This window comes from Hippocampus zosterae, chromosome 13 (assembly GCF_025434085.1).
Source record: "Hippocampus zosterae strain Florida chromosome 13, ASM2543408v3, whole genome shotgun sequence".
NCBI lineage: Eukaryota > Metazoa > Chordata > Actinopteri > Syngnathiformes > Syngnathidae > Hippocampus > Hippocampus zosterae.
Window position 1 is genome coordinate 9,766,068 of NC_067463.1, and position 23,180 is coordinate 9,789,247.

The following is a 23,180-nucleotide window of genomic DNA, read 5'->3' on the forward strand; positions in this document are numbered from 1 at the left end:
AAAAATAATGTAATAAGTAAAAGCACATAACTATCGATTGTACCGTGCTTATTCTTCCTATAAACGAACAACTTCCAGTACTTTAACAACTTTAACCCTTCTCTAAAACCACCTTATTTTGAAGTGTTTGATTCCGGATAGGTTGTTCAAAGTGCCTTTATTTTTGAAGCGTTTTTCCGCGTAAGCAGCATTGCTGTGCAACTTGACACCAGTGCGCTCTTCTTTTGAATCCATGAAAGACAGCCAGCCTTCCGACACCTACCTGATTCCACTGCAGGTCCTGTCGACTACGCAGGGTAAGTCCAATATTTTGGATGAGTCTGTTTTGAAGTATGCCCGTGATTGGTAACAATGAGTTGGGAAAAACAAATCACAGTCTTGGGCAGAAAGTGTCCGTTCGTCAGGTTGAACGACTTCGAAGAGATGTTGGTGATTTCGCAACCTTTTTTTGTTTTTTTAGGTCGTGCACCTGAGATGGCTGTCTTAACGCATCTTCTACTCACATAACAATAGATGGACTGCATCAAATTTCTCTCTCATCATATGAGGGATTATCAATCCAGAATGTTAATGGAATAGCACAAACTGTAAAGATCCATTGAGAGTGTGTGTGTGTGTGAAACTGGGAAATGGGTGGCTGACATATTGTTGTCAAACTGGTTGATCCACTAGGAATACACCTGACCTGATCCTGTCTCCTGGTTTTGTGTTGCACCAAACACGTGCGTGCTCTAGTCTTGGGCAATATTAAGAAGAAGAATCTTAATACTTGAGTCATAAAGTATTAATTGCAGGCAACAGTCACAATCTTAACTGTCATGGGGTGTTAAAATAAGGTAATTTCAGCTAACTAAACGAAGGAAATGGAACGAGGCGCATAAAAAAATAAAACATTTAAAAAACGCTCTGGTCGGCAGGCAAAATCGGGCCACACAAAGAGGCAGTTCCTTCAATACCGCATGCACAGAGTCCAGTATTTAGTATTCATTTAGTATTCAAGCCACAAATGCATAATTTGTCACTGTGGGCCGCAGGACCTTGAAACACACAAGACGATTCTCGCTCCGGTTTCTTTCCTTCAGTGTGGACCAGCAGTCAGGATGATCCCAGTGGGAGAATTCCGAAACATCGGCATCGAGCAGAACTCCAAGTACCGCGTCCTCAAGCCGTGGTGGGATGTTTTCTCCGAGTACCTGTGTGTCGCCATGCTCATGATCGGAGTCTTTGGCTGCACCCTGCAGGTAAGCGCCTCTGAAAGTTTGACAAACTCTGAATTGACGTGCTGCCATTAATCGCTCGTAATTTAGGACACTTCAAATAGTATGAAAAACGAAAGGGAGGGAGAGAGACTGTCAAATTTTCTGTTGTTCAAATAAACTTCACAGATCCATTTCAAGTTTTAAAAAAGTTATTTTGTCTCTTCTACAAATGACCAAGTTCACACGCTTTGTGTCTGTCATCATGTCTACATCATGTTAAAATAGCACACACCAGAATTCACTGTCGTTTGTATCCTCCCGCGCGGCATTATCGTCTGGTAGTTTACCACGTCTGCCTCGCACAGGTTGTGGGTTTGAATCTTCACTCCAGCTTTTGAGGAGCTTGCGTGTTTAGTTTGAGGTTCAGGTTATTTGAAGACTCTTGTCTGAATCGTCCATATGGTGTGAATGAAAGTGAGTGTTGAATGCTTGTATATCTTTACGTGCCCTGCGATTGGCTGGTGTTTCCTGCCTCTTGCTCAATTCTCCGAGATCTTGCTCTACCACAACCCAAATAATAACAAGCACAATAGATGGATGGATGCCTTCCCGCTGTTGACTGAAAGAGAGGAGTTGCCTGAAACTCACGGACGGACACACACACACACACACACACACACACAAGGGAAACGCGTCTCAACTTGTCAGGTACTTACTTAAGGAATCCAGAGGTCCAACTTTTTTTTCACAATTTTAATGGTACAATTCAAAACAATACCATAGTTATATTTGTATATATATACTTTTTTCAACACTATCGCTTTTTGGGGTTTGTGTGTGTGTGTGTGTGTGTGTGGTTTGAGGTACAAAGTGACCATGAGCAAAGGTAACAATCACAGTTGAATGTGACCTCCCGCGGAATGTGGAAAAACTGGATTTGATTTTCTTAATACAGAGTATTTAAAGTGTAGAAAACAGCCTCACAGTGTAGAGGTGCAGGCTCTGGCCTCTCTGTGTGGAGGTTGCATTTTTTTGGTCCAGGACCTGCGTGGGTTTTCTCCGGGTATTTCAGTTTCTTCCCACATTCCAAAAACATGCATGGCAGGTTCATGGCACACTCTAACTTGTCCCTAGGTCTGAATGTGAGCGCGGATGGTTGTTCGTGAGATTAGCTGGTAACCGGTTCAGGGTGAACCCCGCCTTCTGCCCGAAGACATCCTGGGATAGGCTCCGGCACGCCCGCGACCGTCGTGAGGATAAGCGGGTTTGAAAATAGATGGATGCATAGTCAAAATATCTCAAACACATGCCCATTACTTCAATTAGAAATCATTGAACTAGTCTTGATAAAGCGAGCACTTTTCCTTTCGTAAATGGAAAGTCCTTATCGTAAGGTTTGGCTGCGTAGTGGAAAATACATCTTGTACTTGCCCATTCTTAGATTTCGGAGTCATTACGTTATAAACTTTAGAAAGGTTAACGCAGGCTTTAGAAATGAATGTAGGATTGACGCATATCTTCAGTCTTCATCGTAAACTTACATTTTGGCAAAGATAGTGTACAATGAAGCTACCACGTACTTTCGGTGCGCCGTCGGCATAATAAAGATCATAAAGGTCGGCGATCAGATAATGGCTCGATAATTGCAAGAGCGGAAACAGAATTTGGAGATTGACACTTACTTTGACGGGGCTGCTCTTCGCCGTCACCCAATAATCCTTCCGTCCGTTCTCCTCAGCTCACCCAAGACAAGATCGCTTGCCTGCCGAGTCCTTTGACCAGTCCGACGCCCAGCGCCATCGACTGCAGTCACATCCGCAACTACGGCAAGAACCAGACGTGGGAGAGCCTGAATATAAAGCCAAGCCATCCGGTCATACGGGAGGTGCTCGGTCGCAAGAATGACCTGGACATCCACCAGTACGTCTTCATCAACCATTACTGCTACGAGCGCTTTGTGCACTGGTACGCGAAATACTTCCCGTACCTGGTGGTGATCCACACCATGATTTTCATGGTAGCCAGCAGCTTTTGGTTCAAGTTCCCCGGGACGTCCTCCAAACTGGACCTCTTTGTCACCATCCTGGGAAAATGCTTCGACTCCCCCTGGACCACCAGGGCCTTGAGTGAGGTTTCCGAGGAAAGGGGCGAGGAAAAGTTGGTCAGCTGGAGGAGAAACACCGTATCCAAAGATCCCGCGGAGAGACGAGCCGACGAGGAGGAGACCGCCTTGCTCCAGCGCTCCACCTCCTGCAGGTCTAATCCGGATAAGAAGACTCAAGAGTCTCAGTCGGCTCCGTCCGTGTTGGATAAAAAAGAAGGAGAGCAGGCTAAGGCGCTGTTTGAGAAGGTGAAAAAGTTCCGAACGCACGTGGAGGAGGCAGACATCTTGTACATTATGTATGTGCTGCAAACGTCCCTCAAGGTCTTCAAGTTTCTTTTAATCATCACCTACACCGCGGCGCTGTCGCCAAACATTGAGATTGTGGTGCGCTGTTTGGTTCCACCCGAGCTGACGGGTTTTGACATCTACTGCTGTAACCACAACAAAGCTCACCTCTTCTCCAAACTGGCCTATTGCTACATTTGCTTTGTGGCCGTCTACGGGGTTTTGTGCATCTACACGCTGTACTGGCAGTTCCACCGCCCATTGAGGATCTACTCCTTTGAGCACGTCAGGCTGGAGACGGGCATCAACGACATACCGGACGTGAAGAACGATTTTGCCTTCCTGCTCCACCTGGTGGACCAATACGACGACCTCTACGCCAAACGATTTGCTTTCTTTCTGTCCGAGGTGAGCGAGAGCCGACTCCATCAGCTCAACCTCAACTACGAGTGGACCGCCAAAAAGCTGCGCGCCCGTCTGGCAAAGAACGCCAATGACCGACAGGAGCTCCACCTGGTTATGTTGCCGGGACTTCCCGATACGGTTTATGAGCTGCCGGAGATCGAGTCGCTGAAATTGGAGCAGGTTAAAAACGTCTCCGTTTCCCCCAGCGTGGCGAAGCTCGAGAGTCTTCAGGATCTGTCGCTGATCTACTGCCAGGCTAAGGTCCAGCTGCCCGCCTTAAACCACCTCAAAGAACATTTGAAGTACCTGCGCCTGAGCTTTCAAAGTCCAGACGAGGTTCCCGAATGGATGTACCACCTGCAAAGACTGGAGGAGCTGCATCTGAACGGCCCGCTTACCAACGAGGTAGCTCGAAGCGCCGCCCTGGACTCCCTTCGAGAGCTCGCGGCCCTGAGGACCCTCACCCTGCGCTGCACCCTGACCAAGATCCCGGCGAGCATCTGCGACGTCGCGCAGCACCTGCAGCGTTTGAGCATTTACAACGAAGGCATCAAGATCCAAGGCTACAGCGGCCTGAAGAAGCTGACCAACTTAGTCTCGCTGGAGCTGGTGGGCTGCGAGTTGGAGCGTATCCCGAGCGCCGTCTTCAGCCTGAGCAACCTGCAGGAGTTGGACTTGAAAGAAAACAAGCTGACCACCGTGGAAGAGATCCTGAGCCTGCAGCACTGCCAGCGGCTGGCGACGCTGCGCCTGTGGCACAACAGGATCACCTACATCCCGGATCACATCAGCAAGCTGCACATGCTGGAGACTCTGGACGTCAGCTGGAACAAACTGCGGAAGCTGTCACCGCGGTTCTTCTACTGCACCAAGCTGAGGCACCTGGACGTCTCCCACAACCAACTCACCGCCATCCCGCCCGAGGTGGGCATCCTGCAGGGCCTCCACTTCTTCTCCGCCGCTTTCAACTCGTTAGAGACCCTACCGGATGAGCTGTTCTCCTGTAAAAGACTGAAGACTTTGATTCTCGGAAACAACTGTTTGTTTTACCTTAGCTCCAGGGTGGCCAACTTGGCCCAACTCGTCCGACTGGAGCTGAAAGGAAACCGGCTGGAGGCTTTACCCGTGGAGGTAGCGGATTGTCCTCTGTTGACAACCAGTGGGCTCGTCGCGGAGGAAAACCTGTTGGAGTTGTTACCGTCGCATATGCGCGCGAGGTTGACGAGTAGCTGAGTCGATTCAAAGGTCCAACTTCGCTCATTAGGGATGGATTTACACAGCACATGCATGTGCCCAATTATTTCATGGATAGCGGTGTACGCTACGCCTGATTTTTCCGTTAGAAGGTGAGGATGTCTGTCCAACGCACACACGTGGCGCCATGACACCCGAGGCTGCGGTTCGAGGATCGACTTTGTGGGTGGAGTTGTCAACCAATCACCACCTGCAAAATATCAAGTTGAAAAAGAAATTATTGCTGTTTTCACATGACTTGTTTGATTTTTTTTCTCACCTGGCAATATTATGACTTTGTTTCAGGAAAATATTATCCTTATTTTCAAAACATGACAACATTTCTACCCAAAAAGGAGGCATTTTCTCAACACCGGAAAGAGCCAGCCTGCATTTTTTTTGGGTGTGTGTTGTGGGAGGCCCTCGATCTGGGTCACTTGAACCTTGAAGTGTGAACTGAAGGGGGAAATAAGCTTTTTTTTTGTTATTTTCTGTTTGAAAATCATTTACATTTTTCTTAACCACACACACACACACACACACACACACACACAGATACAGATACAGAGAGAGAGACATTTATATGTACCAAGTATCATACCACTTTGTCACTTCCAAAAGGTAAGGAAATCCATACGTTGAAATTTGTTCATTTCTAATGTAAAATATGATTATTTCTGTCCAAAAAGTGTACCATTTGTTTCAATGTAAAATGACCATAATATTGTGACTGGTTATTTGTTTACAGTTTGAACTGACCAAAGGTTTGATACAAGAGCGGAACACATTGTTCTGATTGTTTTGTGCCTTTCTTTGCAAAAGCTAAGCACAGTTTTTAACCGCGCGGGGTCTTTTGGGGGTCGAGGGGGCAATGAGTGTTTCCCACAGTGTCACATTGCCGCCTTTCAGGTGGCAAACAGGCGGAGTGGAACCGTGAAGGGAGCTTTTCTTTGCATGACATAATACACGATGTGTCCTTCTGTTCAACCGTTCAAAAAAAAATGAAAGTCAACAAAGTTCCACCAATGGAGAAAACAACTTGTTTTGTTTTGGTAACTCGCCTTGTTTCTTGAGCTGTCAAGATGTTTATTTTAAAGTTCTTCCTCACAGAATAAAAGTTTATTTTATTTTACTTTTTGACAGCAAACATTTAAAACAAGCCAATAAGTGTCAGAAAAATGCTGTGGTACTTTAAACACTCTATTTTTAAAAATATTTGTATCCATTATATGCTACAGAGCAGGTTGTTTTGCATTCTGTTTTGTCATTTTCGACCTTTGCAGCATTTTATATCAAGTGGAAAAAAAGGAAAAAACTTTCAGAACGCTTTGTAATGTTTTCCACTATTCACAGTTAGCCTGTGTCCCCTTCCACAAGGAACTACAGGATGTCATCGTTGTTATTGATGTAATCATGTGGCACCCGGAGTCTTGGCACCAGCATCAAACCGGAACTTTGGGTTTATGCGTATTCAGTCTAGGCTGCAGCATAGTCATGTTGTGACTTGCATGTGTAAGACCAGATCAGTTTGCAAACATACCTCAGGAATACGGTAAAGCTGTACACTGCGTCCAATGCTCTCAACGTGAACGTTCTTGTTCTCGGCAGATATTTCTGTGAAAAAAAGACAGACGTAATGTGTGACTATCATTGTCTTATGTTTCTTTTCCTTGTCAGCCATTTGCTGTTGCAATGTAGTCGGTGTACAGCAGGTGTTCCCAAACCTTTTTGACCCAGGATCGACTTTGCGATCAACCAACCTCCCGCGATCGACACATTACCGCGCACGCCCTTGCACCCGCATGCCATGATGAGCAACAGCCATAACGACCCTAAGGATGAACAAAACGGAAAAATAAAGTAGACACAAGAGTTGACGAGTTTGTGAAAAGGATTTCCTTTGTGGGAGACCTGACGCATGTGACGCACTTTTGCAGCCTGTTCACTAGCGTAGCTCACGCATACCATTTGAAAATGCTTCTCTCTGCCTCCAGATTGAGATTCTTTGCGAGTGCCATTGGTGAACTGTACACAAAACGAAATTTGACCGATAATAATAATAATAAGAAGAAAAGCTATATCGCAACAGCTCTGATCGCAAGCTGCAATTGCATAAAGCTAAGCGCCAACAACCTCCGGTGGGACAATTCACGCACCGCCGTAGGTTAAAGGTGACCTGCTTTATTTATTTAAATATACTTTTTGTGCAAGTGAGACTGATCGGATGATCGGGTTGCAGTGTGCATTAATACAAAATGTACATGACTAACATGCACAGAGATAAATATTTTTTTTTTCCTCTACACCCTTCGCAATCGACTTGGGACCAGTCCGCTAGCTAGCGGTCGATCGCGATTGATGAAATCGGCACCCCTGGTGTACAGTTATTAAAAAAAAAAAAATTATTGACTTAATCTGGATAGATTAACCCTTCCATGCACCCGTGTAACCTGATAACCTGGTAAACTGTCCACTGTAGTTACCGCTGTCCCTGAAAGGCTTTCAATAGTTTGGGAAAACATTAGCAGACAAAATGAAAACACACATCCTCGCCATTGTCCGCCCTCGACAAGCTCCCACACGGTTGACAGGGCGTATCCTCGCAGGCAACATTTTGTATGAGCAATTCTGTTGCGCGTCTATGCAGTGTTGAACAACATGCAGAAGAATCCACAAACACTGTTTACACACACCCAGTCAACCAAGTGTGCCCTCGACACCACGGTGAAGTCATGCAGTTCTACCTAGCGGCCAGGCGCGGACCTCTTTGGTCGTCATCGGCACTGATGTATGTATACTTACAGGCCCGAGAAAGTAAATCAGGTTCTCCTTCTCCACTGTTACTTTGGGACAAATCTTCACAGTTGGAAGAAACATCTTTTTTTCGTGGCTCAGGGGTAGACTGGTCATCTCCCCAACGCAGAGGTTGTGGTTTCGATCCCCTTGTGACCACGTCAAAGTGTCCTGAAGCAAAAACACCGAAGCCCCAGTCGCTTGTGATGCCGCGTCACCGGTGGTGGAGGAGAAGTTGGTGTGAAGCGCTCAGAGTGCCTTGCGGATGGAAAAGAGCTACACAGGTGAAAGCCCGCAGTGAGTACTTCTCATTTTGGTGTTGGCGTTTTGCTGTGCTTATTCTGTATAGGTTCTTAGAAGTGAAACATGCACAGTATATGCAGCTCACAGGGAAGTTTTGACTTCAAAAGTTCCTTTATTTTGTGCTTTCATCTTCAAATAACAAACTGAATTCTTCCACTTGCGTAGTAAAAGTACTCTCAGTATAAATAACATTTCCCCCAAAATTTCAAAGAATCATCACTGCTATATCAACAACAATAAATAATTTAAGGTCTAAACTTATCTAATTTCATGCGAGGAGTGTAAATTCATTTCAAGTTTCATAACAAGACAAACAAATCCATTGTTACAAATAAACACAAACCACTGGGAGGAGATCAAACTAATGTGCACTCCCAGTTCAAAGAGATAAATATGTTTTTGTAAATAAGGTGCCTACATTGCACTGTGCAAAAGAACCAACTGAAAAGTAGCTGCCATGACCACATAACAAGTGCATCATGTCTGAACGTCAAGCTAAGAACAAAACACAAAAAAACTTACATAGATGCCAATGAATTCAAGTCACCAGGTTTGAACAGGAAAAGGAAGACGCGTGGCCCAAACTACGAATGGATGTGAGCGAACAGCAGACGGATCATGTCAGGGCGGTGAGCCGCCCGGGCCACGTCTACGGCCGTCTGCCCTCGGGCGTTGGCGCGGCCTAGGTCGGAGAGCGGCGCCAGGAACTCCACGGCGCGGTGGTGGCCCTCTCGGATGGCCAAGTGGATGGGCAGGGCGCCGCCGTGGTCCGCCACGTTCACCGAGGCGCCGTGCTCCACCAGGACCTTCAACGTGTCCACGAAGCCCGTGCGGGCGGCGTCGTGGACCGGAGCTGTGCCGCCCGCGTCCTGAACGTTGGGATCGGCTCCTCTTTCCAGGAGCAGGCGGGCTACCCTGGTGTTGCCCATCATCATCACCTGCGCAACAAACAACACTGCGTGAGGTGTTCTTTCCGCCTTTTTTTTTGTGCCTGCGTCACCACACAGAGTCGACCTGCCACAACTCTCGTCTCTTCTCGAGCACCGACAGAAGCCAGGGGGCCAAACGGCCAGAATACGAAACATATTAAACCAATTACTGGTGGACACTCTGAGATAGTTGCAAGTCAATTGCAGGGCACACATCGACCAGTAATTTGTTCACGCCCACATTCACACCCGTGGACAATTCAATAAACCTAATGCATCGACCCACAAAGCATATAAAATCAGAGGTGCAAATCAACTCTTTTTTGTTTCTTTTTTTGCACCGATTCCTAATTTGCCCTCATTTTCTCGAGCCCATGGGGTCAATAATAATATAACATATATTTCGTAACATTCATGAATGAAGGATTAGATTTAGCAAAATTTTGATTTTTGGTGGGGGGGGGGGCGTCATGGCTTTATTACAACTCAAGGTAAATTCAGCACTGCACAACGTCAAATATAAAAACATTGTTTTCGAGACATTTTCATTTTCTCGAAAACCCAATATACTAGAAAAAGTCAAGACAATTTTGAAATTTGCATCGAAAATACATTTATGGACACAAAAAGCCATCTCTGATTATAATTTGCTGCTAACCAGTGTAAAGTAAAACTCTAAAATATGACCTGTACTGTTTTATGGTGGCTACATTTGGACTCTGGTAACAGATTTAGTCTTTGCCATTGAGTCACCACTGTAGCAAAGTCACCACGTCTGCATTTCAGTTCTCAGGTTCTGGATTCAAATTTCAGTAGCAGCTTTCATGTTTGAGTTTGCATGCGCTTCCTCATCTTGTATAAGTGTGCTCTATGTACCCGCGGCCATTGGCATAGATTAGGCTCATTGAGAACACTAAACTGTCCAAAGATGTGAATGTGAGCGGCTGGTTGTCCATTTGTGCCCCGCACCACTGTCGGGCGACCAGTACAGGGTCTCCTGCTTCTTGTCCAAAGTCAGCTGATTAGGCTCTAGCTCACAAACAACCCTAATGAGAACAAGCTATAGAGAGAATAGAAAGAGTAGGCTAGAGTCTCAGGAAACAGACAATGGATCAGAATTATTATTATTGCATATTAATTATTGCATCAGTCACGTGAATCTTTCGGTCCACATCAACTTAAATACGTATTTTTTGCTTTTTTGTTCCGACAATAACACATAAACGCTCAAACTATGAAATGGAAAAGACACAGTAGTTATTGCAAACTGCCAGCACGCTCTGAAATTCACCTGTAGCGCCGTCCTGCCGAACTCGTTGACAGTATCGGGATGCAGCCTGCATTCCTCCAGGATCCTCCGCACCTCGCCGAGGTTCCCCCTGGCCGCCGCTCCCGTCAACCCTCGGGCGCCGTGCATCTGAACCATGTCGGCCTCGTCTTCACGTCTGCTCGATGGAGAGCAGACCAGCAAGGACGGAGAGACGTCTCAGAAAAACAGGAGAAACTCAGTCCGAGGATAACGTTGGTTCGGCTCCTTCCGTCCCTATCGCGGCAGTGGCACGTCAACGGAATCTTTTGAGTGCGATTAGCTCGCAGGCTAACGGCTAACATAAAGGAGAGCGGCGAAGAGCGGGTTTAAAAGCCTACCTTGGTGGCTTGTTTTGCGGTTGTCGACGTCGCCGAGCACTCCTCGTCGTACGTCCTCAAGCACGGTTATTAATGAAATAAAAGACGACCGGTAAATGTTTGTGGACTTTCGGAAAATACATTTGCGCGCTGAGTGCCACACAGATACGTCTCGAGCGTACCATTTACAAACAGCGAAGAGAAGCACGCGTCGACCAATCACGGCTCGCTAAGAGGGTGGGGTCTTGTCATATATGGTAAAGAGGCGGGGCCAAATATCCGTTACTACACTATCACCGTGGCAACTGTGGGAGTCGGCCAATCAGAACTCGTTTTGAATTAAGCGGCCGATTCGTGTACGTTAATGCTTGTGGAGGAACTTCATTCATCTCTGGACTTTTACACAAGACAAGCGTCTGGAATTCCACCAGTAAAAAAAAAAAACAATATATGTTGGAAACTCAGGGAAGCATGAAATGAAGCGATACCACCAAAACGGTACTGATGGCAACTGGAATCATTTAAACATTTTTTTTGAATGCGAATATGAATAATTTTGTCAGTTTGTCAGTGTATTCATTCATTCATTCATCTTCCGTACCGCTTGATCCTCACTAGGGTCGCGGGGGGTGCTGGAGTATGCCATGCAATTGACTGGCGACCTGTGCCCTGGCTTCTCACCCCAAGTCAGATCTGTGAGCCTCCAGCTCAACCGCAACCCTAATGAGGTCAAGCAATCATGGAAAAATTTTGATTTTCTTTTTTCATTAAGGTTTAACACCCAGAATAAGACAAATCCCCCCAGCCACATAGATTTCAAGAATCAATACCAACAACATTAATAAATAGCTCCGGAGAAATTGAGACATCCTCATAGTCCAGTAGTTCAAGGGAAATGGTACTGATTACAATCGGAATAATTTGAATAAACTGGTGCTTTATTAATTTTTAGAAGCTTTTAATGTTCAAAATAATTAAAATCCACTTCATTACATCATTAAAATCCACTTCCTTTTCAATAATCAAGATCAGAGACACTAAATAGCTCAGCTAAAATTGAAAAGGCAGTCTCTCTGTCCACGAGATTATTAACTGCTCTTCTTCCTTTACATATTGGTCCGCAGCTGGTAATCTACAAAAAAAAAAAGGAAACAAAGAAGAAAAACATTCATTATATTTGGCTGAATATCTTAATATCTAACACAGGAGTCACCAAGCAGGTTGGTGACTGGTCTGTAACATGTACAAAACAGGCGAAAGTGTTGAATTGTTTGTCGTTTGCTTTCCAAAGGAAGAGCAGATGTTTGCAAATGTCTTATTTATATTTCTCGTCTTTTGTGAGGCTGAAATCAAAGAATTTCAAACATTTTAAGGAAAACAATGCGTCAAAACGATGAATCAATTCGCAAACTAGTTGCGAATTAACTTAGTGATTACTTGTCAATTCATTGTTTAATTACGCACCTCGACTGGTAGCCCTTTGCACTCATCAGGAGCCCAGAAGTATTGCTCAGTTCCAAAAAGCTTGGCGACCCCTGTTCTAAACACTATCCACCAATTCAATACATACAGAGAGCTATATCTTTTTGTTTTAACTGATATGGAGTACATTATCATGCTTGTGTACTGCACATGATAAAAACTCAAACAGTGAGCATATACTTTGTCCAGTACATTGCACGTCCAGATAGACTATTATCAATAATAAATAAAATGAAATACTCAATTACCTCCACTTTGCGTAATGTAACGGACCCACGGCAAGGCTTGGTAACCACTTTTTTCTATGATCTTCATGTATCGCACCTGTTCAAAACATTAATCAAACACACGGCGTGGAGGGTCTGTAATTGATTTTGCATTTTCCCGCCATTTCATCCGTCAGGCCGAATTCAATGCACATGACTTGGCACCCAACCCACGCCAAAACGCTTCACGAGTGTACACTACTTCGCACCCGGGCAATTTATATTATATATTAATATATGTTTAATGTTTATATGTTTAATATATTATATATTAAATAGCATACCTGTATTCCAGAGACTGTGAAGTAAGGGATTTCAAATTTGACAGTAATGGGAGGTTTGCCCTCGAGCTCATCATTCTCCACACTGGGTAGACCAAAGTGGGCCCTCATTAGAAACTCTTTGCCTCCCTACAGAGATGGACAAAGTTTTTGTGAGAGCAAAATTGAGAGAAAACAAAGAAACAGGAATAAAACATCATCACTGTTAGGTACAAACCTTTGATGTCCAAATTTGGAGCGTTTCATATTTTTAAGACACAGTATACTACTGGTCGGTCCTCACACGGGTCTGTCATCTTTATAAATGACTGCCTAATCTTAAGTGTAGAAAAGGGCTTATGTCTTTGTCAACAGCTCAACAAACATGCTGTTTTTTGTTGTTTTTTGAAAAGTGGTGATTTGGGGTTTGCATGGACAATGCCCGATGCTAGCCATATGCAAAGAAAAGTAAGTGGAGTTTTAATTTTTAAACAAACAAAAATCAAGAAATAATTCTTGACGAAAACACAAACATATACCGGCACGCAAAAAGTCAGGTCAAAGATATTTCTTACTGGGAAAGATTTGATGGTCCACACCACCCAATTCTTCTCTGGTACATATTTGGCATTGCCTGTACTGGTTTTGAATTTGGGAGAGTCGGCATCACTGGGGACAGGAATTCGAACCTCCACGTTGTTTGCCACAGATTGTTTTTTAAACTGGCCCTTTGCCTAAAGTATGACAAAACAATAATCAGCATGTATTGTAATAATGACGCAGCACGACATGGAAAATGAAAGCTTTTCATGACGAGCTCAGCAAACTTTTAAAACTGTTTCGGGCTCCTCACCTTCACCATGATTTCCACTCGGCTGTGAGAGAACTTCTCAATGACTGATTCAATCCATATCAGCGGTTTCACCTATGACAAATGACAATTGAACACATCAACATCAAAAGAGTGAAAGAAAAAGAAAAAAGATGTTTACCATAAAACTAACGCAGAATTAAAATAATTACACACCAAGCTTCATCTTACAAAAGGCTTCTTAGCGTTCACTAACACGCAATGACCAACGCAACAGACATTGCAATATAAACCTTTAAATAAGAAACATTCTTAAAAACAATTTTATCAATATGACAGGATGTAATGTCAGAGCGAGCGAGCACCCAAATGTAACAACTACAAATCATCATCGGTTTAAAAAAAAGAAAAGTGGAATCAATTGTTGAACAAATGCTGATACGGTGAAGTTATTTCAATTGAATATGAAGTCGTTGCAACAATTTGGGCTGTTATTCTCCATGCAAATGAGCATCGTTAGACATGAACAACCTATTAGTGTTAAGTCGAAAATAAGACAGGGGAACCTCTGAAGTTGAGCGACCAACTTAACCAAAATATTTGCAGAAAAATTTGCATCTTCTTTGGATAACCGTCAACTCACTCAAGATGCTGTCATACGTCCCAAGAGTGCAGTTCAACGTGCATCAACGAATTATTAGTCTGCGCGCATTTGCGCCTTTTCCTTTAGCTTTATTTGCAACACCTTTCAAAAGATTAAGCGATCCAGAGAAGAATATGAAAAAAAAACTATTCAAAGAAGAATCAACATACCCCTTGTAAATTGTTCTGAAAGCACAACTATCCATTCATCCATTTTCCGATCCGCTTTTCCTCACAAGGGTCGTGGCGGGTGCTGGAGCCTATCCCAGCCATCTTTGGGCAGTAGGCGGGGACACCCTGCACCGGTTGCCAGCCAGTCGCAGGGCACACAGAGACAAACAACCATCCGCGCTCACACTCCCACCTAGGGACAATTTAGAGTGTCCAGTCAGCCCGCCACGCATGTTTTTGGAATGTGGGAGGAAACCAGAGTACCCGGAGTAAACCCACGCAGGCCCGGGGAGAACATGCAAACTCCACACAGGGAGGCCACAGCTGGAATTGAACCGCCGCACTGTGAGGTCGATGCACTAACCACTGTACCACCGGGCAGGATCGCACAACTGCATTTTTAAAAAACGTTTTTATTACAGTCAACCGTAGGTTAACTTTTTCCACTACTATGCCAAATGTAATAAGAATAATGTAATTGAATTTTAAAAAAGTGTGTTGTGTGTATATTGAGCTTGTCAACCCATAAAAATATCACTAAGCGTCTGTTTGCTATATGAATCAAAGCTGCGATTATTATTGTTCGTATTAAATATTGAGATGCTTGATGGACATCTGCGACGCACCTGCCAATTACGTTGCCATTTGGTCTCTGAAGTTCTGAGTGTTTTATTGCTTTTTATTGACTTTGTAAGGCCATTAAGGATGTTAATAGGTTGCTTTAAAATGCCTGTTCAGATAAATAAAATCTCAAAAAGATTTGTTGTTGTATATATTGTATATGCATGATGTTTCCTGAATGGGACGGCAAATGGAAATTTGAATTGTGCTAAATTGGCTCCTGCGCAGTTTTGCACTTTTCTACTCAAATAAATCGACTGAATATAATACAGAGAAATAAAATATGATGGTTTCAGTTTGACGCATAACCATTTCCTGGGGGTAATTTTTTTTTTAATCAAAACAAAATGGAGATGCACCATAGTGTGTGATATTAGGTTGTGAAAGGGACTAACGTGGGTATTTATGCGGTAGGACATAAGCTCAGACTCCCCATCCGGCGGAATGAAGGAGATGGTGCGGTCGTTCTCGAAGCGTGACAGCCGTACACACTGGTGGAACTTCACATCTTCCATCACCACCGTCTTGCCCTTGTCACCTAAACACACGACAAAAACGTCAAATAATTCGCCACGGCGGACTTGCAATGGCCTTTTTGCGGCGTACGTACGTCCAGTGAGTGCAAAGAGCACTCTGTCGTTGAGACCGAGTCGCAGTTCGGGCATCCCTGACAGCATGGTCTTCAATTTGATGCTGCCCACAATGTCGCTGCTCATCACACTGCCGTTTGCATTCACCTAAATACACAAAGTTGAAAAAAAGAAAATGTGTATCTCGGTATATTAGAATTACAGTACAAAAGTTAATTTATCTCAGGGTCAAAATAGAAACTCGTTATACACAGGATAAGCATGGGAAAATCCTTTTTGGAGGGTTAATTCCTAATCCTAATTCGTTTTGTCTCTTTCTTATAAGATACTCAAAGCAAGGCAGCACTATATTTATGACACTTAATACAATAATCAAGTCTTCTGGAGATAAAAGCATGGATAAGTGTCTCCTGGTCTGCTGGCAACATGCAACCTTTCAATTTTGTTGTGCGTTTGTTTTTCAGCTGGCAAAAAGCTGTCTTAGTGATTCCTTTCACATACAGTAATTGCTGAAAACCAAGTCAGAGTTTGCCAGCACCCCAAAATTTTGGACTTTGTCTTTGGTACACCCTGGACTGGTCACCAGCCAACAACCAATCAGACTCACATTAACACCTACATGGACAATTTAGAGTAGCCCGGGAAAAAAATCGCATATGAAGAACATGTAAACTTCAGGAAGGCCACAGCCGAGTTTAGAACCCTGAACTTTCGAACTCCCCTAGACTACTATAATCCCCCACCCCCACCCACAAAATAAGAAGTGCTTAAATTTAAATTTTCAGTTGTATAATTTGGCTTGTTGAAATAGAAACTCACCAACACATTGATGGACTCGATGACGTCGATAAAGACTTCATTCTTCTTGTATTTGATACCCTCGGACCTCCAGGAAACAGCGTTGGTGACCGTGGTCGGCACCTTCGACTTTGCCACCTCAAGTTTGGCACCCTCCTGTGTAATGTATCTACACAAAAAGACAAGATGACCACTGCATTTGTTGTACAATTCTAATCGTCAGATTATCTGCGTATGTCTGGCTGAGCCTCACTCCTGAAGGATTTTGCTGTCGGTAGTCTGAGGAAATCCAAAATCCATCAACTCGTCCAGGAGCTCGTAGACAACCACAAAGTTGTCCTGAATGCTCTCCTCCTCCAACTCCTTAAAATACTCAGTAAACACCTGCAGTTAGCACAAAATAACTGTGCAATGAGTCACTTTTCTGGTTGATTTCCAATGTGACTGGAAAAAGAACAAACAAATAAACCAAATAAAGGAAATGCGCTCACCTCGACAAGTTTATAGAGGAAGGAGTACACGAGTGAGGCGTTAGAGTTCTTGTTTGTTGTGGCCACCACTGCAGGAATATCAAGTCAAGGAGCTTTTACACAGTGCTGACCAGCAGTACCACGGAGACAACTACATACTTGAAACACATCATATGGTACACCGCAAAGTACTGTCAATCCATACAAAACACATATTTTTCTATGTGAATTAATTTGTATGAATTCCACTTTTTGCATTGATCTACTGAAGTTAATGTACATTTTTTAGATATTGTCAGTCACTGAGATCCAGCTGGACTGATTCAAGGATATCGCAAATCTGAATGTTAATTGGGGGAAAGTGTGGATTAGTGTATCCTATTTGACAAAATGCTGTCATGATGCTTTGGCACCTTCAGAGAGCTATTCACTTAACAAGGTATTTACAACTCTGTCATTTGCAGTGTGTAGAAGTGTACTGCTACATACTGAAAAGTATTTGTAGGATTTGGGCTCTTTTAAGTCACAGAGTGTCTTTTATTGGACCTTGTGATCCGCATGTGAACTCATAACTCATCGCAGTTGAAAGTTTCTGTGCCCTCCATAGAACAAAAGCAGGTGATGGATACAGTAGAGGTTGCTGTGTTTGATCCACATGAAGTGAACGTTGCCGTGTGACATCACAGGACACGTAAGCCCTTCGTCGTCGTGCTGCATGAGCAGAGGCATGAAGTGGTCAATCTCCGCCATGTCCACATCGCCCTTGTAATTGCGACATATCAACACCTGAACACAGAAGCATATCAGATGGTTTAGTGGGCTGGAAAAATGAGAAGAATAGAAGTATTTATTTTCTTGCCGAGGGTTCTTTGTGCGATTATTATTATCATAAGAAGAAGAAAGGTGTTCTAAACCCTCTTCTGACACATTTGTTTTGGATTCATACAAGGGGGTCATGTTTTATTTTATTCAACTCTATTTGAATTTGTCAAAATGGAAATCGCATTTTATCTTCGTTTGCATTTTTCGTTGTTTTGAATATTACAGAATTCTAGCATGCGATCTGACCAAACTGAAAACGCCGACTGACCCAAAATTTCGTGGACTTCTCAAATTGGTATTTGAGTAGTCCTGTATTTCGTATAGCCTATTACTGAATGCAGGAACAAAACATCACATCACTAGACTCCGCCGAATAAAGGAAGAGACATTTAGACAAAATTGGGTTCTAACATGACCGCCAAGTTATATTTGTATTAGATTTGATTACCAATATGTATTTGACAACACGTCTGAGGAACAACTGATTTATCAGCCGCAGGCGTTCTCCACAGACACCTCTCGGTCAACCCGGAAGTAGAGAAATGAGGTTAAATGAGTGTCGTGAGAGCTTAATTAACTTTTAACTGCGCCATTAATAGGTAACAGTTAAAGTGACATTCACGGCATGAAAGGTACACTTTAGACGAAGAACGTTTCATCACGTTGGTATTAAAAACGGTCGTTTGAAAGTTTGACATCACACACACACAAAAAAAACAAGGACGTATGTAAGCTTACCTTCCCCTTCAGATCCAACACAAACACAGCCGAGAGAGACATAGTTCACGAAAACGCGCAAAGCAATTTAAAGTTTCAAATCAGAGTTCACAGCTGTTAGTAAATCGATCTCATAACTGAAAAAAATATGCACATCGAAGCAATGCTGGCTGGACGTGTTGCTCGAAAAGGCTGCGCTTCCCTGAACGCCTCGCGACGTCATCGTATCCAGGTGAAACATTAACCACGCTCACCTGGGCCTCAGACGGCAGTTCACTGCTCCAGTTGGCCACTAGAGAACGCTGCGTGCACACAAATAACACGAGTAACTTTGATTCAAAGCAGTCAACAAATATGAACAACTATACAGTCAATATAGGCGACCCGGTAGACCAGTGGTTAGCACGTCGGCTTCACAGTGCAGAGGTACCGGGTTCGATTCCAGCTCCGGCCTCCCTGTGTGGCCTGCGTGGGTTTTCTCCGGGTGCTCCGGTTTCCTCCCACATTCCAAAAATATGCATGGCAGGCTGATTGAACACTCTAAATTGTCCCTAGGTGTGAGTGTGAGTGTGAATGGTTGTTCGTCTCCGTGTGCCCTGCGATTGGCTGGCAACCGATTCAGGGTGTCCCCCGCCTGCTGCCCGGAGACAGCTGGGATAGGCTCCAGCACCCCCCGCGACCCTAGTGAGGATCAAGCGGTTAGGAAGAAGATATACAGTCAATATCACTCTCAACACACGCAAACGCAAACACACACACACACGCGCGCGCGCTTTATGTATATTATGCAACATAAAATAATGGGGAGGGCTGGATGTGCCCCAAAGGCTTGATTTTAAGACCTGATGTTCGGATGATTATTTGTGTGTTGCTTAAGTGCAGTGGTACACTCGCCCGAGTTTGGTGCAAGCAGCAGGTTCACCTGGGATGCTATACCATGCGGCTTGCCTTTCGACCAGTCCAGGGCAGGAAAAGGCTCCAGCTGGATGGTCAATTAGTGTTCCCACACTGAAGACAAGGGGAATGTTACTGCCTTGGCCCTCACACAACTAGTCTGTAAACAACCACAATGCAGCTCAGCTTCTGGATAGCAGAAAGAATGGATAGTAATTTGTTAAGAGGAGAAAAAAAAATTAAAGCGACACAATGCTACTTCCAACGGCATTTAACCATCTTGAGTTTCAGCAAAAATTCATAATAAATCACATTATTCATGTTTATAGCATAATCAGACTGTATTGACATTACATTTTATCTTGCACTAGTTGCTCGCACCAGCTATGGCCGACATGGCCCATGACAAAAATACTTTTGTCCACCTTTGCATTCAATATAAACTCAGTTTTATTGCTCGTTGTTGCTCTTTGGCTTCTTTCCCCATTGAATTTCTCAATTGTGAGACAAATAAAGGTTTTTCTTATCTTTAATGTTTATATAATAATAATAAAACATTTATAAGTGCCTTTCAAGACACCCAAGGACACTTTAAAATAAAAAACACAAAACAATACGGGTTTAACCACCTTTCTGGTGGTTAAAAATGAAAAATATGTTTTTACTTTATCTTTATTTATGTAACTCCGGAGCATGGACTTCATCCATGTAACCTGGATGGCGCCTTATCAGTAGTATGTGGAGTGAGGAAACAACAGTACCCTGCTGTAAAAAAAAAAAAAAAAAAGAAAAGAAAAAACAAAGAAATAGTGTTTGCCCAGATAGATGCCTTTCCCCACTCACTCACTCCTTGTGTCTACATGGGTTTGGCTGTTGCTCATTGGAGATAATGTAGACATCAAACAACAGACAATGTGCACGCTGTGAACGTGAGTCATCAGATTCACGGATTACACATTAAACTAGTGCTCTTAACAGAAGAGTAGCGGTCGCAAGTGTTTTCCCAATTAAAATTAACAAAATAAGAAATCGCTCCCCGCACACATATAGTCATATACAAACACATTGATTAAAGACTTCTGAATTGAAATTGTGAGTCGTGTTGTTTTTTCATTTTCACCTTTATTTTACAGAATTGGCCGGGACAGAATATTTGTTAGCAAAAATGCAAAACATGATTCATCTTTTGCTTTTCATAAATGAACCAACAATTCGGAATTTTATTTCATTTGACTTGATTTTAAATTGGGAATGTGGTGCCTTTTACGAATCTTAAAACTCTACTTTTGCCTTTTCAAGCAAAAGCTATATTATCTTTTTTTTAAAAATTAAACCAGTTAGGTGTTTTATTTTATTTGTTTGGTGTGGCTGCTGCCAAGAAGCTGCTCTTAAATGATCTGTCAAAATCAAAACACAAGAACAATAAAAAAAAAAATTAAAAGAGAACAGGAATGTTGTCCAAGGACAAACAGAGTAGGTGTGAAGCGGAAGAGATTAGTTGAAGTCGATTTAGTCAAAGAATGCATTGTTGAAAGCAGCCAAGGTGAGACAAGCAAAGTTAGTCTGGTGCATCATTGTGAAACCGATACTAGCCCATAACACCTCTTTCTGCACCATTGCTTCACAATTGGAGCTTTTATCCCTAAAAGGTATATTTGTTATTTTTGTAAGCCACTGTAACAAAATGAAGCATGAATATAAAGGCTTCGCCTAACTATAAGAAAAAAAAAGGCAATTGAATAACGATGAAAGTATAAAATGTTGCACATAAAGATTAAAAAATATATATTCTAAAAGACAACATATGGTTGTATTTATTGTATTAAAAAAGTTAAATACAACTGAACTGTATGCCGCAAGCAGCCACATTATGAGAATCATTCCATTAAAAGCATCTCTTGGGAACCATTGTAGAAATAACGTTCACCACCTGCCGCTGATACGGTATATTATGACCATATGCTAATAAACTGTTGATAAATTGTTAATAAACAGCATATTTACTCCCCAGTTCAGTTGAGAGAGCTTGATTGGTTCTCAAGCAGACATTTATTGTGAGTTTCTCATAAGAACAATTGGTACCATTGTTAGGAAGCTGACATCCCCACCTTCAACCGTTTCATCTTTGTAGACACTCCCGGGCCACGTTGATGATGCAGTGGCGTGAGATTAGTCTCCTCCCACTCCTGCAGCCAGCCAGCCAATGGGGAGTCGTCGTCGACATGAGGTGAGGAGGATGAGGGCGGGCGCTGCAGGTATAGCATGTGTTGAATCTGCCCATTGTCTCCTGGGAACGACATCACAATCTCATTAGGATATGTAAAAACACATGCATGTTGCATGATGCAAAGCCTTGGCATTGCGCCTAAATCATGCACGGTGCCATTTGTGCATAATGTTCAAATAAAGTCGAATGATTAAAAAAAAAAAAAAAACAAAAAAAAAAACCTTGTCAATTGTTTCTAGTGGCATAACAATCGGTTGTGGAATGTGGATGCCGGATCCAGACTAACAGCATAGCACACATGCAGGCAGCAATTCCAACTGGTAAAACGTGCAGCGTGTCTGCAGAATCAAGTGTTACTTCTCTGTGACATTTTGGTTTCACGATTGCACACAAGTCTTTTTAAAAGTAGAAGTCAATGCCAAACTTTTCTGAATAATATGCTCTATGCGGCCCTCCTAGCGTAAACACAGTATGCTGATTGGGGGTAGCCATTTTGCCACTGGCTGTACCAGAACCTTCCAGTCCTCATTCAACACCTATAGTAGAAGTGTACACAGTGTTCGAGAAAACAGGTTATGAGTGTGCAAAAATTGCAGAATTGGGACAGTGGGTGTTCAGTTATCGACTCGCGCCACTGTGTTGAATCTGAGACAACCAACATGGCAGCACCAGTTATTGTTTTGGCAATTTTGCTGCTAAAATGATATCAAAACTGCAATAATGGAGGGCCATTATGAATTTTGGGAAAACATAAATGTTTAATCACCTCCTCATATTGCATACACAGCACACACACAAAAAAAAGACGGACATTTGGATGATATTTTGGATTACATATGACAATTGGAAATTTGAGTTCAGATTTTAGCAAGCATGTCAAGTTCCAACTTGACATGCTTCATTTGCTTTCGTGCGCCGTATACAATGATGTGACGGGCTAGATCTGGCCCCCGGGACTTGACTTTGACACCTGTGATGTATACAAATGATAAAATATGTAAGAATTCAATACTTACACTTGAAAAGACTCTTTCAGCACAGGCAAAGGAATTCCACCAAATGTCGCAATTTTCCCGTTATTTTTTAGTCAAATCAGCAGGGATTTGTGGGTAATATGCTTTGGCTTGAGTTAGCATCAATGTAGGTTCAGCAGAAGTGTGGAATAAGGGCTCAAAGTGGGCGGGATGACAGAGCAGTTTGGAGTACTGGGACAATTTACACCAGGGGTTCCCAAGTCCGGTCCTCAGGAGTCCCAATCCAGCCATATTTAGATGTTTCCCAAACTCCAACCCACCTGATTTGATTGATATGATCAGCTCATCAGCAATTCCTCATTTGATCCAGGTGTGTTGCAACTGGGCAAACATCTACAACAGGTTGGATTGGAGCTCCCAAGTGCCCATTTACACCCTCACACCCTCAACGTGAACGCGCAATAGAGGGATAATTGGGACTGGGCCCTTAAATGACATCACGGTTGTTTGGGGCTCAGGTAACAACCAATCAAGACTCAGCCTGCGGATGCCACGTGA

General features: G+C 43.3%; 3 protein-coding genes and 2 long non-coding RNA genes across 7 annotated transcripts; 1 reads left to right on the forward strand and 4 right to left on the reverse strand.

The window, feature by feature from the left end:
* The first annotated feature begins 155 nt into the window (after positions 1–155).
* On the forward strand, positions 156–6,801 carry si:zfos-323e3.4 (volume-regulated anion channel subunit LRRC8C). Of its 2 annotated transcripts, XM_052084151.1 has the most exons (4): positions 162–296; positions 461–587; positions 1,083–1,241; positions 2,938–6,801. In XM_052084151.1, exons 3-4 carry the CDS (start codon positions 1,101–1,103, stop codon positions 5,224–5,226), a joined length of 2,430 nt encoding a protein of 809 aa, XP_051940111.1. In that variant the 5' UTR covers positions 162–296; positions 461–587; positions 1,083–1,100; the 3' UTR covers positions 5,227–6,801. The 2 variants fall into 2 exon arrangements, with proteins under 2 accessions (XP_051940110.1, XP_051940111.1); XM_052084150.1 differs by lacking the exon at positions 461–587 and having other exon boundaries at positions 156–296.
* On the reverse strand, positions 1,091–3,008 carry LOC127613234 (uncharacterized). Its single transcript, XR_007966114.1, has 2 exons — positions 2,882–3,008; positions 1,091–1,251 (listed from the first exon to the last, which is right to left on the reverse strand). It is a non-coding gene; the product is annotated as an uncharacterized LOC127613234 (long non-coding RNA).
* A 1,613-nt stretch (positions 6,802–8,414) lies between the features above and the next one.
* On the reverse strand, positions 8,415–11,295 carry cdkn2d (cyclin-dependent kinase inhibitor 2D (p19, inhibits CDK4)). Its single transcript, XM_052084169.1, has 3 exons — positions 10,899–11,295; positions 10,543–10,696; positions 8,415–9,260 (listed from the first exon to the last, which is right to left on the reverse strand). Exons 2-3 carry the CDS (start codon positions 10,675–10,677, stop codon positions 8,907–8,909), a joined length of 489 nt encoding a protein of 162 aa, XP_051940129.1. The 5' UTR covers positions 10,678–10,696; positions 10,899–11,295; the 3' UTR covers positions 8,415–8,906.
* Positions 11,296–11,794: 499 nt separating this feature from the next.
* Positions 11,795–18,759, reverse strand: ap1m2 (adaptor related protein complex 1 subunit mu 2). Of its 2 annotated transcripts, XM_052084161.1 has the most exons (12): positions 18,549–18,758; positions 17,618–17,774; positions 17,010–17,077; positions 16,772–16,902; positions 16,540–16,687; positions 15,741–15,867; positions 15,526–15,668; positions 13,739–13,810; positions 13,461–13,619; positions 12,910–13,035; positions 12,608–12,683; positions 11,795–12,009 (listed from the first exon to the last, which is right to left on the reverse strand). In XM_052084161.1, exons 1-12 carry the CDS (start codon positions 18,588–18,590, stop codon positions 11,984–11,986), a joined length of 1,275 nt encoding a protein of 424 aa, XP_051940121.1. In that variant the 5' UTR covers positions 18,591–18,758; the 3' UTR covers positions 11,795–11,983. The 2 variants fall into 2 exon arrangements, with proteins under 2 accessions (XP_051940121.1, XP_051940120.1); XM_052084160.1 differs by having other exon boundaries at positions 15,526–15,867; positions 18,549–18,759.
* A 1,764-nt stretch (positions 18,760–20,523) lies between these two features.
* On the reverse strand, positions 20,524–22,941 carry LOC127613233 (uncharacterized). The gene is made up of 2 exons (XR_007966113.1): positions 22,665–22,941; positions 20,524–21,708 (listed from the first exon to the last, which is right to left on the reverse strand). It is a non-coding gene; the product is annotated as an uncharacterized LOC127613233 (long non-coding RNA).
* Positions 22,942–23,180: the final 239 nt, after the last annotated feature.

Coding starts and splice junctions, on each gene's coding strand:
- ap1m2 (XM_052084160.1), bottom strand. CDS start 18,590: ATGTCTCTCTCGGCTGTGTTTGTGTTGGATCTGAAGGGGAAG. Junction 16,688..16,771: donor GACAGCAAAATCCTTCAGGA/GTGAGGCTCAGC, acceptor CTTTTTGTGTAG/ATACATTACACAGGAGGGTG. Junction 12,010..12,607: donor TTACATTACGCAAAGTGGAG/GTAATTGAGTAT, acceptor TTTTTTTTGTAG/ATTACCAGCTGCGGACCAAT.
- cdkn2d (XM_052084169.1), bottom strand. CDS start 10,677: ATGGTTCAGATGCACGGCGCCCGAGGGTTGACGGGAGCGGCGGCCAGG. Junction 9,261..10,542: donor TCGGCAGGACGGCGCTACAG/GTGAATTTCAGA, acceptor TTTGTTGCGCAG/GTGATGATGATGGGCAACAC.
- si:zfos-323e3.4 (XM_052084150.1), top strand. CDS start 1,101: ATGATCCCAGTGGGAGAATTCCGAAACATCGGCATCGAGCAGAACTCC. Junction 1,242..2,937: donor TCTTTGGCTGCACCCTGCAG/GTAAGCGCCTCT, acceptor CGTTCTCCTCAG/CTCACCCAAGACAAGATCGC.